Below are 15,818 nucleotides of genomic sequence, written 5' to 3'. Positions count from 1 at the left end.
TTATAGTCCACCTCTCACATCCGTACATGACTACTGGAAAAAGCATAGCTTTGACTAGATGGACCTTTGTTGGTAAAGTAATGCCTCTGCTTTTTAATATGCTGTCTAGGTTGGTCACAGCTTTTCTTCCAAGGAGCAAGCGCCTTTTAATTTCATGGTTTTGAAGCCCCCCAAAATAAAGTCTCTCACTGTTTCCGTCGTTTCCCCATCTATTTGCCATGAAGTGATGGGACCAGATGCCATGATCTTAGTTTTCTGAATGTTGAGTTTTAAGCCAACATTTTCACTCTCCTCTTTCACTTTCATCAAGAAACTCTTTAGTTCTTCTTCTGCCATAAGGGCGGTGTCATCTGCATATCTGAGGTTACTGATTTTTCTCCCAGCAATCTTGATTCCAGCTTGTGCTCCATCCAGTCCAGTATTTCACGTGAGGTACTCTGCATATAAGTTAAATAAGCAGGGTAACAATATACAGTCTTGACGTACTCCTTTCCTGACTTGGAACCAGTCTGTTGTTCCACGTCCAGTTCTAACTGTTGCTTCTTGACCTGCATATAGATTTCTCAGGAGGCAGGTCAGGTGGTCTGGTAGTCCCATCTCTTGAAGAATATTCCAGTTTGTTGTGGTCCACACAGTCAAAGGCTTTGGCATAGTCAATAAAGCAAAAGTACATGTTTTTCTGAAACTCTCTGGCTTTTATGATGATCCAGCGGATGTTGGCAATTTGATCTCTGGTTCCTCTGCCTTTTCTAAATCCAGCTTGAACATCTGGAAGTTCATGATTCACATACTGTTGAAGCCTGGCTTGGAGAATTTTGAGCATTACTTTGCTAGTGTGAGAGATGACTGCAGTTGTGCAGAAGTTTGAACATTCTTTGGCATTGCTTTTCTTTGGGATTGGGATGAAAACCGACCTTTTCCAGTCCTGTGGCCACTGCTGAGTTTTCCAGATTTGCTGGCATATTGAGTGCAGCACTTTCACAGCATCATCTTTTAGAATTTGAAATAGCTCAACTGGAATTCCATCACCTCCGCTAGCTTTGTTTGTAGTGATGCTTGCTAAGGCCCACTTGACTTCACATTCCAGGATGTCTGGCTGTAGGTGACTGATCACACCATCGTGGTTATCTGGGTCATGAAGATCTTTTTTGTACAGTTCTTCTGTGTATTCTTGCCACCTCTTCTTAATATCTTCTGCCTCTGTTAGGTCCATACCATTTCTGCCCTTTATTGTGCCCATCTTTGCATGAAATGTTCCCTTCGTATCTCTAATTTTCTTGAAGAGATCTCTAGTCTTTCCCATTCTGTTGTTTTCCTCTATTTCTTTGCATTGATCACTGAGGAAGGCTTTCTTATCTCTCCTTGCTAGTCTTTGGAACTCTGCATTCAAATGGGTATATCTTTCCTTTTCTCCTTTGCCTTTCGTATCTTTTCTTTTCTCAGCTATTTGTAAAGCCTCCTCAGACAACCATTGTGCCTTTTTCCATTTCTTTTTCTTGATCACTGCCTCCTGTACAATGTCAGGAACCTCCGTCCATAGTTCTTCGGGCATTCTGTCTATCAGATCTAATCCCTTGAATCTATTTGTCACTGCCACTGTATAATCATAAGGGACTTGATTTAGGTCATACCTGAATGGTCTAGTAATTTTCCCTACTTTCTTCAATATAAGTCTTAATTTGGCAATAAGGAGTTCATGGTCTGCACCACAGTCAGCTCCAGGTCTTGTTTTTGCATGATCTGAGCCACAGTCAGCTCCCAGTCTTGTTTTTGCATGATCTGAGCCACAGTCAGCTCCCAGTCATGTTTTTGCTGACTGTATAGAGCTTCTCCATCTTTGGCTGCAAAGAATATAGTCAATCTAATTTTAGTGTTGACATCTGGTGATGGCCATGTGTAGAGTCTTCTCTTGTGCCGTTGGAAGAGGGTGTTTGCTATGACCAGTGCATTCTCTTGGCAAAACTCGGTTAGCCTCTGACCTGCTGCAGGGGCAGGGGCTCTGGGTGCAGTAGACCTGGGTATGGCATAAGCCATCTTGGAGGAGGTTGCCTTTAACCCCACCATAGAGCCACAAGAACTTACACAGGACTGGGGGAACAGACTCTTGGAGGGCACAAACAGAACTTTGTGCACACCAGGACCCAGGAGGAAGGAGCAGTGACCCAACAAGAGACTGACCCAGACTTGCCCGAGAGTGTCCAGGAGTCTGGCAGAGGGGTGGGTCAGTGGTGACCTGCTGCAGGGTTGTGGCCACTGAGTGCAGCAGTGCCTGCATGGGACCTTTTGAAGGAGGTCACCATTGTCTTCATTACCTCCACTATAGTTTGACCTCAAGTCAAACAACAAGGAGGGGACATAGCCCTGCCCATCAACTGAAAATTGGATTAAAGATTTACTGAGCATGGCCCTGCCCATCAGAACAAGACCCAGTTTCCCCCTCAGTCAGTCTCTCCCATCAGGAAGCTTCCATAAGCCTCTTAATCCTTCTCCATCAGAAGGCAGACAGAATGAAAACCACAGTCACAGAAAACTAACCAATCTGATCACATGGACCAGAGCCTTGTCTAACTCAATGAAACTATGAGCCATGCAGTGTAGGGCCACCCAAGATGGATGGGTCATGGTGGAGAGTTCTGACAAAACGTGGTCCACTGTAGAAGGGAATGGCAAACCACTTCAGTATTCTTGCCTTGCAAACCAATAAACAGTATGAAAAGGCAAAAAGATAGAACACTGAAAGATGAACTCCCCAGGTTGGTAGGTGCCCAATATGCTACTGGAGATCAGTGGAGAAATAACTCCAGAAAGAAGAGATGGAGCCAAAGCAAAAACAACACCCAGTTGTGGATGTGACTGGTGATGGAAGTAAATTCCGATGCTGTAAAGAGCCGTATTCCAGGACATAGTCTGAGGCAAGATGGAGGGTGTGAGGGGCCTTCACACTTCACTTCATCCCTTCTACCCACACAACATACAAAGCAACTACACCTGGATTTTTCTGAACAACTTTTATTTCCTCAAAGTCTTCCTTAACCCTATGGAACAAGAAGCTGCCACTGAATAGGGCCCAGTATAGGGGCTACTTTGTTTTCTACTCCCTCCCCCCAATATAAAAAATATATATAAAAAAATAAAAAATAAATAAAAAAATAAAGAGCCATGTTGCATAGGGACCTGCAATCTTGGATTGAATCAAGGCAAATTGGAAGTGGTCAAACAGGAGATGGCAAGAGTGAACGTCGACATTTTAGGAATCAGCGAACTAAAATGGACTGGAATGGGTGAATTTAACTCAGATGACCATTTATCTACTACGGTGGGCAAGAATCCCTTAGAAGAAATGCAGTAACCATCATAGTCTCAACAAAAGAGTCCGAAATGCAGTACTTGGATACAATCTCAAAAACAACAGAATGATCTGTTTGTTTCCAAGGCAAACCAGTCAATATCACAGTAATCCAAGTCTATGCCCCGGCCAGTAATGCTGAAGAAGCTGAAGTTGAACGGTTCTGTGAAGACCTACAAGACCTTCTAGAACTAACACCCCAAAAAAGATGTCCTTTTCAGGACATTACCATGGTTACCAAACAGATTCCATTGCTCCAGCCTGAACATTCTAGAAGAAGGCAGGGAGGACCTGAGATGGCCTTCTTCAACTTACATCTGTTAGGATATCAAAATTCCTTTCGGAACAAGAAAAGGGACAGAACTGAAGAAATAGGTAAGGGAAACATAGAATAGAAGGTTAGAAGGGCTACTTCTTAGTCATTTCTTTTCCTACCTTGGGTTAGAGTTTTATCCCCCAAGATTAACCACTACACTAGTTAAAATTATGGAGTAGAGAAAGTATCCATTCCCTCTCCTGTCATTTAATAGCCTTATTAAGACACCCAGTTTGTTCAACTGACTAAATTCATTTGCTCATTTAGTCAACATTTATTAAGCACCAACTATGTGTCAGACTTTATGTTGGTGACTAGGGTTACAAAGATAGATAGGATTAGACCTCTCTCTGCCATAAAGTGGCCGACTATTCAATGAAGATAAGTATGCAAACAAAAAAATTTGCAATATGGTGTATGATTCAATTAAATATGGAATGCTGTGGAACCACTAAAGAGGAAGTACCTAATGCTATTAGATTGAAATGAGAATACAGGGATCCTTTAGAGATGAACTCCCACAGGAAATGCTTCTAGAACTCAGTATTAAAGGATGATTGGAATTAACAAAGTAGACAAGAAGGGAATACAGCACAGACAAAGGAACAGAGAATTGAGGGTCTTATTAAATGAGCTCCAAGTCCTTGAGTACAGACAAGTGGTAGACAGGAGCTAAGAAGCAGGTATTGAAAACTAGGCAGGGGCCAGATAATTGAGGATTATGTTATCCATGCTAACTTTTTAACTTTATAGAAACTATTGAAGGAATTTTAGTAGGCAGTGAGTAAATAATCAGACCAGTATTATATCTGCAATACCTAGCAGTACCTCATATCTAATAGAGGTCTAATAAATATATTTGTAGGGTGAATGAATAAGTGATACTGAATGACTAATTCTAAAGGGTGGATTTACAGGAGATGTGACAAGATTAAGATAGTAAAAGATGAATTGCTTGAAAACAGAAATAAAAAAGAAAGGGTATTCCAGGCAGAATGAAGAACGCATGTGAAGGAAATTAATTGTGGGCAGGAACTGATGCAAAAGTTGTATTGGGGTAAAGGGAGGGGATAACTGGGGAAGGATAAAGCACAAAGTTAAGGCTGATCTTGTGTAGGGCACTCTGTTCTCTAATCCTATCAAAGAAGCTCTGTTTCATGTTTTAGCATTCAGGTAAGATTTGTACAAAGGGTCCCACTAATAGACCCTAGGAATCCCTTAATGGTCCTACACCCTACTTGCCCCCACCCAGCTGGGTCCCAGCATTGTGCCCTGGTGAGGATATTTTTGTCTCCAAATTAGTTCATCACCCTCTCTCAGTTCATCACCCTTTCTCAGAGAAACACACTTGGCCTAACTCACTAATTTCCCATGTTCCATTTTGGTTTATATATTGCCCTCCTATAGTGATAGTTGAGAATTTAGCTTCTCCTCTCCTATCCTAGTTCTTCTAGTATAGTTATGTCACAGTTTTAGGTTTATAGTAAGAAAAATTCTAAGAATGACCGTCAATGAATCTTGGCCTTATATCATCCCCTCCCCTTTGAATGTGGGTGGAACCTCTGCATATGATGGAAAACACTCTGGTGATTGTTACTTTACATAGAAAAAAAGGAGATTATGTGAGTGGGCCTAATCTAATCACACAAGCCCTTTAAAATCTGAGTGGTTTTTTCCATTTAACAGAAAAAGAGGAATTTGGAAGCATGTGGGGCTCTGAAGATGGACGGGGGCTGCATGCCAAGGAATGTGGGTGGCAGTTAGGAGCTGAAAGTGTCCCAGCGGACAGTCAGCAGGGCATCAGTCCTATAACAACAAAAACCTGAATTCTGTCAATAACCTGAATGAACCTGAAAATGCATTCTTCCTAGAGACTCCAAATAAGACCCCAGCCCAGCCAAGACTTAGATTTCAGCCTTGTGAGACTAAGTAGAGACTGCCAGACTTCTGACTTATAGAAGTGTCAGACAGTGAGTGAATGATGTTGTTGTTTTAAGTATTTATTTATTTTGGCTGTGTCCGGTCTCACTGCGGCAGGTGGGCTCTCTCATCTTAGTTGCAGCATGTGGGATCTTTAGTTGCTGCGCACGGGAATCCTCTTCTAGTTGCAGCATGTGGGATCCAGTTCCCTGACCAGGGATTGAACCCTGGCCAGCTGCATTGGGAGGGCGGAGTTTTAGCCACTTGGACCACCAGGGTGTTGTTTTAAGCCACTAAACTTGTGGTCATTTGAAATGTAGCAGTAGAAACCCTAATACAAGCTTATATTGATAGTCTTGTAGTCTTAAAATATGTAAAAATTTTTTTACTTCTAAGGCAATTAATTTGACTATAATAACTTTTTTGTTCAATTTTTTGTTTATTCCTAGAGTTAAGAACTGCCACCATTGTTTTCTTTTCCCCATTTGCTTGGTTCTCTGCTATTACTTCAACAACTCTATCCAATGCCCAGTGATATTTTTTCCAGTCATTCAAAACACAACAAGTAATCTACCAATTCCTTTTTTCCCAAACTTCTCTCTCTTACTCCTACCTTCTGCCTTCTATTCCTGGCATATAGCTCTTTCCTAAAACTTGCTTTTGCTTCTCTCCAAGATTTTATTCCCTATTTCCTGGATCCCAAGTTTTGTTTCTTGGTTTTACTCTCTCCTTTTCCTGGAATATATCCTTGACTAGCTTTCTAAGAATGTATCGGAGGTATATTTTTTAGTGAAGAATGTTAGACTACCATCACACTTAATTGTCAGCTTTTCCAGATATGGAATTCTAGGTTGAAATCATTTTCTGAAAACTTTGAAGGTATACTTTATTGTCCTGTAACTTCTGGCTGTATTCTTTTGTGTATGATGTATTTGTCTCCAGAAACTTTTTGTTTTCTTTTTTGTTCCCTAAGTGTTTGAAATTTCATAATGTTGGAACTTGCTGTAGGTCTTTTTTCATTCACTATGATAGACTTTCCATGAGCTTTTTCAACCTGGACGTTTGTACCCTTCATTTCTGACAAATTTTCCTATATTACTTCTTTACTAATTTATTCTCTATTTTCTCTCTTCTGTCTTTTTGGAACTTCCATTTATCAGCTATAAAACCTGAAGTGATCCTCTAACTTTATTCATATTTCTCTATATTTCCTTTGGGTGTTAAAAAATTTACTCTTTGGGAGCCTCCTCAATTTTATCTTCCAACCTTCTGGGTTAATTATCTTCTGCTGTGTAAGAAATTACCCTAAAACACAGAGGCTTAAACCAACAAAACATTTATTACCTTATAGTCTCTGTAAATCAGGAATCCAAAAGGAGTTTAGGTAGGTGGTTCTAGCTCAAGGTTTCTCATGTGTTTTCAGACAGGGTGTCAACAGGGGCTCCAGTCATCTCATGGCTGGAGGCCTCAGTTCTTATCAACAACCGAGTGTCTCTGGCTCTTGACAAAACACCTCAGTTTCTCACACATGGGCCTTCCCATAAGCTGCTTGAGTGTTCTAACCTGGCAGCTAACTTTCCTCAGAGCTGGTGATCAGAGAAACAGAGGAAGGAGGAAGGAAGCTGAATGTCTTTTTATGACCTCGTCTCAGAAGTGACTATCACTTCCACCTTATTCTTTTTGTTAGAAGAGAGTCACTAAATCCAGCCCACACACAAGGGAAAGGGTAATAAAGAAGCTGTGGACATGTGCAAATCACCATATCTTTGTATCAGAATATTTTGGCGACTCTATTCTTAATTTCCAAGGACTGTTTTTGGTCCTCTGGTTTTCCTTTTCCACATCCTTTTTCTTCAAGGATATTTATACTTTATTTGAAATTCTCTTCTGTTCTCTGTATTAGCTCTGTTTCTCCTGCACCTTTCTTTCCTATGAATTTATTTTGGTCTCTGTTTTCCTCATTGATAACTATTGTCAAATAACTGGTTGTCCTTGGCTTTTTATGGTAAGAGTGAGGAACTAAAAAGCTGACTAGAAGCCTGAAGGGCAGGGTTGGTTATCCATTTTGGGCTTCCCTAGGAGCTTTCCACTGGCTTTCTACATGTTCTCCAGGGAAGAACACCATACTTGCCTCTCTGGGGAGTTATCTGTTTGTTGCTAGCATATTGGGACCAAGACTGAGGGTCTCTTGAGGGTCTTGATTTTCACTTAATCATGTTATTTTTAGTCCTACACCATATGCCATCCCTCGCAGTAAATCTTGTCCAGGAGTGCAGTGCCTCCAAGATTCAGTTCCTCCAAAGACATCTTTCTGTTTTTTCCCCATTTTTATTGAGATATAATTGACACATAACATTGTGTAAGTTTGGGCTTCCCTGGTGGTGCAGCAGTAAAGAATCCACCTGCCAAGCAGAAGACGTGAGTTCAATCCCTGGATCAGGAAGATCCCCTAGAGAAAGAAATGGCAACCCACTCCAGTATTCTTGCCTGGGAAATCCCATGGACAGAGGAGTCTGGTAGGCTACAGTCCATGGGGTCGCAAAGAGTCGGACGCAACTTAGCTACTAAACAACAACAAGCAAATTGTGTAAGTTTAAGGTGTACAATATGTTGACCTGATGCATTTAAAATATATTGCAAAATGTTAACCACTGTAGCATTAGCTCTAATACCTCCATGACATCACATAATTGCCATTTCTTTCTTGTGGTAATAACATTTAGGATCTACTCTCTCAGTACCTTTCAATTATATATAATACCATTTAATTACCTATAATCACCATGCTGTACGTTAGATCCCCATAACTTATTCATCTTATAAATGGAAGTTTATACCCTTTGGCCAACATCTCATCCCCTCACCTCCAGCTCCTAGTGACCACCATTCTACTTTCTGAGTTCTACTTTTATAGATTCCACATATAAGTGAGATCATACAGTATTTGTCTTCTTCTGTCTGACTCACTTATCTTAGCATCATGCCCTGAAGGTTTGTACATGTGGTTGCAAATAACAGGATTTCCTTTTTTCCCATGACTGAATAATATTTCATTGAATATGTATTTATACTGCATTTTCTTTATCCATTCATTCATTGGCAGACACTTAAGCTTCCGTATCTTGGCTATTGTGAATAATGCTGCAGTGAACATGAAAATGAAGATTTCTCTTCAAGATCCTGTTTTTATTGCCTTTGGATATATAGCCAGAAGTGGGGTTGCTGGACAGAGAAATCTTTTATCTCCTTGCTAGGGCATGGTGAATATGATTAGCCTGGTTGTGCCATGTGCTCTGTAGACAGAGTTTCAGTGAATACCTCCCTGGTCTCAGACCTATTTTTCACTCCTACCTTCTGTGGTACCTGCTATATACTAAAGTTTGAGTTTCTCAAGCAGATTAGGTCAGTTGTAAATATATCCTACATTGCAGAAACTTAAGTTAAAACTTTTCCTATTCTGATAAACTGGGGCTTCCCAGGTAGCATTAATGGTAAAGAACCCACTTGCCAATGCTGGAGATGTAGGTTCTATCCCTGGGTTGGGAAGATCCCCTGGAGGAGGGCATGATGACCCACTCCAGTATTCTTGCCTGGAGAATCTCATGGACAGAGGAGCCTGGTGGACTGCAATCCATAGGGTTTTAAAGAGTCAGACAGGACTGAAGTGATGTAGCATATATGCATGCACATTCTGATAAGTTAGTTGCTACCCCTTTATCCACTTTCCATTTTTCAAAAGATGTTTCCAGTGAAATATATCATCTTGCTGCTGTATCCTTACTCTCTCTCTGCCCTTGAAGGTTAATGCCATTTTTATCATTGTTGTTTTTTTTTGTTTATTTGTTATGGGGGGCAGCACTGGGTCTTCATTGCTGTGCACAGGCTTTCTCTAGTTGCAGCAAGCAGGGGCTACTCTCACTGCAGTGGCTTCTCTTGTGGAACATGGGCTCTAGGCACACTGGTGTCAGTAGTCATGGTGCATGGGCCCAGTTGCCCTGTGACATGTGAAGTCTTCCCAGACCAGGGATGGAACCCGTGTCCCCTGCATTGGCAAGCAGATTCTCAACCACAGGACCACCAAGGAAGTCCTTGTTGTTGTTATTTTGATGTCATTTTAGGAAATTTAGGAGGGAAAGAAAATAAACTTTATGGTTAATCATTTTTGAAACTGATTTTTGTGATGTATTTCCAAAATTATAGAAAATTTATAAGACTGGTATACAAAGAAATTCCCTATACCCTTTACCCAAATTAGTCAGTTGTTACTATTTGGCCATATTTGCTTGTTCTCTCTCCCCTCATATATATATAATTTATATATTAGCATATCTATATATAAACATCTATTTTTTCTCAGCTAGTTGAGAATCAGTAGTTCATATTATGTCCTTTACTCTCAAATATTTCAGTTTGTATTTCTTAAAAATAAGAACACTTTTTTAGGGGCTGCCCTGGTGGCTCAGGGGTAAAGAATCCACCTGTCAATGCAGGGAACATGGGTTCGATCCCTGATCTGGGAAGATGCCACAGAGCAACTAAGCCAGTGTGCCACAACTATTGAGCGTGTGCTCTAGAGCCTGGGAGCCACAGCTACTAAAGCTACTAAAGCTCACATGCCCTAGATCCCATGCTCTGCAACAAGAGAAGCCACCACAAAGAGAAACCTGCACACTGCAACTAGAGAGTAGCCCCTGCTCGCTGCAACTAGAGAAAAGCCCGAGCAGCATCAAAGACCCAGCACAGCCAAAAACAAATAAATAAAATTATTTTTTTAAAAGAATAAGAACATTATTTTAGATGACCCACAGTATAAGTTATCAAACTCAGCAATTTTAACACTGATACAATATTATTATCTAATTACCTACAATCTATATTCCAATTTTTCCAGTTGCCCTGTTAATGTCCTTTAGAACAAAATTTTCCCTTTTAGGATCCAATTAAGGATCAGGCATTGCAGTTAGTTGGCATGCCTCTTTAGTTTCCTTTTATCTGGAAAAATTCCTCTGCTCCTTTGTTTCATGACGTTGACAATTTTAAGAGTACAGGCAAGATATTTAATACAGTTTTTCTTAATTTGGGTTTATCTGACGTTCATTAAGATTAAGGGCTTCCCTTATGGCTCAGATGGTAAAGAATCTGCCTGCAATGTGAGAGACCCAAGTTCAATCCCTGGATCGGGAAGATCCCCTGGAGAAGGGAATGGTAACCCACTCCAGTATTCTTGCCTGGAAAATGCCATGGACATAGGAGCCTGGTGGACTACAGTCCACAGGGTTGCCAAGAGTTGGACATGACTGAGCAACTAACACTTCCTTTCTCAAGATTAGATCAGATTTAAATGTTTTTGGCAGGAATAAGCAATATTATGTCTTTAAAACATCACATCAGGAGGCTTGTGATGTCATTTTGTCCCATTACTGGTGATGTTAACTTTGACCATTTGATTAAAGTGGTGTTTTCCAGTCTTCTTCACTGCCAAGTTGATAGCGGCAGAGTAAAGGGAAAAAATAGGTGAATAAGTAGTTAATCCCACTGGGGAATTACACAAAACAGTATGGGAGACCCTGTAATTTAATGATTACTTAAGAAAGCAGGTTTGCTTAACCACGAAACCAAGCAGACTAGCTTAGCAACAGAACCACACAACAGTAGAAGACATGACGCAAAACAATAAAACAATGGTGGCATGAGACTCACATCCTGCCCATTGAGCTCAGTAAGTTAATGATCCATAGGACATGCTCTCTGCACACATAAAAAACAATAATTTGTGCACCTAGCTTGACCATGTAGGGACAAGAAAACTCCCTTGCCCAACCTGGAGGAGGAGCTGATGATGGAAGCATGACGTCTACTCAAGAAAGACAAAGAAGTCCTTCTCCCTCTCCCCACTTTTCCTGTGATTATAAAACTAGCCCAGTAAGTTCTTGGAGCATTGCATCCCCTTGCCCACCTGCTTGTAAGCCTCCAAGTGTCCTTTTATAATCAGCTACTTCTTATCTATCACTTTGTCTCTTGAATTCTTTTCTGCACTGAGACATAAAGAACTACAGTATCAGAGCTCTTCAGAGCCCCTGAGATGAAACCCAAACAGTTTCAAAGTTACTATTTTTATTTTGTAATTAGTAGTGATTTCCAGGAAGATATTTTGAAAAAATGTAAATACTGTATTTTACATCAAACTTTTTCTTACTAGTTTTAGCATCTACTGATGATTTGGTTATCTCTATGATAGTTCCAAAATGGTAATTCTCTAACTCACATCCATTTTAATTCCAAGTGTAAAGTTTAGGCGTGAGTTTTTCCAAAGCATTCAATTTCATTTTTATATAAGATCACTGCTCTTTTTTTTAATATCCCACAAGAGTATTTAATTCTTGCTTGATACATTTTATAGAGAAAGGTTGGGACTATTTGCTTTGGGTGTCCCTAGTAAATCTCATGGAGGCACTAAAAATACATATTCCATTAGTTTAAATAATATGTCATTAAATTGCAATTACAAAGTAAAACTGGAATAAATTTTGGGCGGAGAAAAATCACAGCTGACTCTTGGTATGTGGGAGCATAAGTATGTGGGTATGCTAGAGAGTAGCTCTTGGCCGCAACTGGAGTGTTTCAGGCATCTTTTAATACGTTTTTCAGAGGAAATGGAGAACATTAATTAACCTAGCAAGCCTATTCAATGGAGCTTCTTTAGAAGAGCTCCTAATATTTATAATATTGAGCTATTCGCATTTAATATTCTAAAATACACCAAGGAACTAGGGCATTGTAAAGAATTATTGATAAAAACTTAGATAAGCTTGTAATGGACCAAGCTAGAGAGTCCTGAATATTTGCCAAATTCTATATGTGAGTTAGGATACGGGGGGGGAATAAATGTGAGGTCCCTTTCCAGACATATTTTAGAAGCTTAGAATTCCTTGTGGTGAAATATCACCCAAATAAGACTAATGTAATATTGTATGTCAACTATACTTCAGTTAAAAAGGAAATATTACCCAAAGATAATGATATCTGATAGAAATTGACAAGATACCCTAAAATTCATATGGAAATGTAGGTAATCCAGAATAACCAAAGCAATCTTGAAGAATAATAATGACAGAGGACATACTTCCCAAGTTCAGTTCTTCTACAAAACTTCTATAATCAAGACCATGGTGATGTTGGCATAAGAACCGCCATATTAGATCAGTGAAATAGAATTGAGAGTCTAGAAATAAACCCTTATATTTATGGTCAATTGATTTGCAGCAAAGGTGCCAGGACAATTCAATGGGAGAGAATAGTTTTTTCAACAAATGGTGTTGCAAAAACTGGATAATCACATGCAAAAGAATGAAATTGGATGCCACCTCACACCATATGCAAAAATAAACTCAAAATGGATCACAGACATAAATGTAAGAGCTAAAACTTTAAAACTTTTAATCCATTTTGAGTTTATTTTTGCATGTGGTGTTAGAAAGTGTTCTAGTTTCATTCTTTTACAAGTGGTTGACCAGTTTTCCCAGCACCACTTGTTAAAGAGATTGTCTTTTCTCCATTGTATATTCTTGCCTCCTTTGTCGAAGATAAGGTGTCCATAGGTGCATGGATTTATCCCTGGGCTTTCTATTTTGTTCCATTGATTTATATTTCTGTCTTTGTGCCAGTACCATACTGTATTGATGACTGTGGCTTTGTAGTAGAGCCTGAAGTCAGGCAGGTTGATTTCTCCAGTTCCATTCTTCTTTCTCAAGATTGCTTTGGCTATTCAAGGTTTTTTGTATTTCCATACAAATTGTGAAATTATTTTTTCTAGTTCTGTGAAAAATACCGTTGGTAGCTTAATAGGGATTGCATTGAATCTATAGATTGCTTTGGATAGTATACTCATTTTTACTATATTGATTCTAAATGTAAGACCAGAAACTATAAAACTCCTAGACAAAAACATAGGCAAAACACTCTCCGACATAAATCACAGCAGGATCCTCTATGACCCACCTCCCAGAATATTGGAAATAAAAGCAAAAATAAACAAATGGGACCTAATTAAAATTAAAAGCTTTTGCACAACAAAGGAAACTATAAGCAAGGTGAAAAGACAGCCTTCAGAATGGGAGAAAATAATAGCAAATGAAGCAACTGATAAAGAATTAATCTCAAAAATATGCAAGCAACTCCTGCAGCTCAATTCCAGAAAAATAAACAACCCAGTCAAAAAATGGGCAAAAGAACTAAACAGACATTTCTCCAAAGAAGACATACAGATGGCTAACAAACACATGAAAAGATGCTCAGCATCACTCATTATTAGAGAAATGCAAATCAAAACCACAATGAGGTACCATTTCACGCCAGTCAGAATGGCTGCTATCCAAAAGTCTAAGCAATAAATGCTGGAGAGGGTGTGGAGAAAAAGGAACCCTCTTACACTGTTGGTGGGGATGCAAACTAGTACAGCTGCTATGAAGAACAGTGTGGAGATTCCTTAAAAAACCGTAAATAGAACTGCCATATGACCCAGCAATCCCACTGCTGGGCATACACACCAAGGAAACCAGAATTGAAAGAGACATGTGTACCCCAATGTTCATCGCAGCACTGTTTATAATAGCCAGGACATCGAAGCAACCTAGATGTCCATCAGCAGATGAATGGATAAGAAAGCTGTGGTACATATACACAATGGAATATTACTCTGCCATTAAAAAGAATACATTTGAATCAGTTCTAATGAGGTGGATGAAACTGGAGCCTATTATACAGACTGAAGTAAGCCAGAAAGAAAAACACCAATACAGTATACTAACACATATATATGAAATTTAGAAAGACGGTAATGATAACCCTGTATGCGAGATAGCAAAAGAGACACAGATGTATAGAACAGTCTTTTGGACTCTGTAGGAGAGAGCGAGGGTGGGATGGTTTGGGAGAATGGCATTGAAACATGTAATTATCATATGTGAAACAGACTGCCAGTCCAGGTTCGATGCATGATACAGGGTGCTCGGGGCTGGTGCACTGGGATGACCCAGAGGGATGGGATGGGGAGGGAGGTTGAGGGGGGGTGCTTAGGATGGGGAGCACATGTACACCCGTGGAAGATTCATGTCAATGTATGGCAAAACCAATACAGTATTGTAAAGTAATTAGCCTCCAATTATAATAAATAAATTTATATTTAAAAAATAAATAAAATTTTTTTAAAAACTTTAAAACTTTTAGAAGAAAAATCTTCATGACCTTGGGTTAGGCAATGTTTTGTAATAAATGACAGCAAAAGCATAAATGACAGAAGGAAAGATAGATAAATTGGATTTCATAAAAATTAAAAACTTCTGTGTTGTGCTTGCTTCGGCAGCACATATACTAAAAACTTCTGTGTTTCAAAGAACACTGTCAAGTAAGTGAAAAGAGGTTTATGTGTTTTTGTAAATGTTTGGATTATAAGACAGATTTAAAATAAACAGTATAAACTTATTAAATCAATAATCATAAGAGAAAATGAAAGTTATTACAGTTACATAGAACAAAATGTTTGGCTCAGACAATTTTGATAGGAAATATTTTCAAAATGTTAACAGATAATTCCATTCTTAATAGAAAAAAATGAAAATAAGCAATTAATTTTACAATACTAACTTAACTGATAAAATAACATAAAACAATACAGAATACAGTACAAAAGAGGAACCCATAGACCAATAAATGGACAAATTCACTAACAGATTAAATTCAAGAATAAAGACAATCATCTACCATCAAGTAGGATTTATTCCAGAAATGCAGTGATGATTTACTATTAGGAAATAGATAAATATAAATACATCATACCTGTGTGTCAAAAAGTTATATCCAACTATCACTAGGAACTAAAAAGGCATTTGATACTTTTAGAAAACACTTTGTAAATTAAGTAAAAAAGGACATGATTAGCATAATATGATATCCACCTCATATCATACACAAAAATAAGTTCTTGATGATGTAAAGACCTAAGCATATAAGACAAAACTATACAAATATTAGAGGAAGATGTAAAATATTTTCACAATCCTAGGATGATTTCAGAAAACTTTCTTATAGGACATAAGGCCCAGAAACCTAAAATTAAAGATGGACAACTTTTCCTAAATAAAAAATTATAATTCTGTATCAAAAGACATCATAAAGTTAAAGGCAAGAAAGCAACTAAGAGGGTACTTCCCTGTTAGTCTAGTGGTCAGGACTCCACAC

At 38.9% G+C, this 15,818-nt stretch overlaps 2 protein-coding genes across 4 annotated transcripts in view; one reads left to right on the top strand and one right to left on the bottom strand.

Annotated features, from left to right (window-relative positions):
• The window catches only part of ADCY6 (adenylate cyclase 6), a 54,925-nt gene that overhangs the window by 1,969 nt on the left and 37,138 nt on the right, over nt 1–15,818 (bottom strand). The gene's annotated exons all lie outside the window — the stretch shown is intronic.
• Nucleotides 1–15,818, top strand: part of TEX49 (testis expressed 49) — a 52,296-nt gene that overhangs the window by 15,718 nt on the left and 20,760 nt on the right. Inside the window, exon 1 of one of the 3 annotated variants that reach the window (XM_043885618.1) lies at nt 3,628–3,721. The exons of the other annotated variants lie outside the window; for them this stretch is intronic. Within the exon in view, the coding sequence (XP_043741553.1) occupies nt 3,643–3,721 (79 nt within the window). The 5' untranslated portion in view covers nt 3,628–3,642. Of the gene's footprint in view, nt 1–3,627; nt 3,722–15,818 lie in introns of those variants that run through there. 3 annotated transcript variants of the gene reach the window in all.

Source organism: Cervus elaphus, chromosome 3 (assembly GCF_910594005.1).
Source record: "Cervus elaphus chromosome 3, mCerEla1.1, whole genome shotgun sequence".
In the NCBI taxonomy this organism is placed as follows: Eukaryota; Metazoa; Chordata; class Mammalia; order Artiodactyla; family Cervidae; genus Cervus; species Cervus elaphus.
The sequence above is the reverse complement of the archived record's forward strand: the minus strand, read 5'-3'. Positions and strand labels throughout refer to the sequence as shown.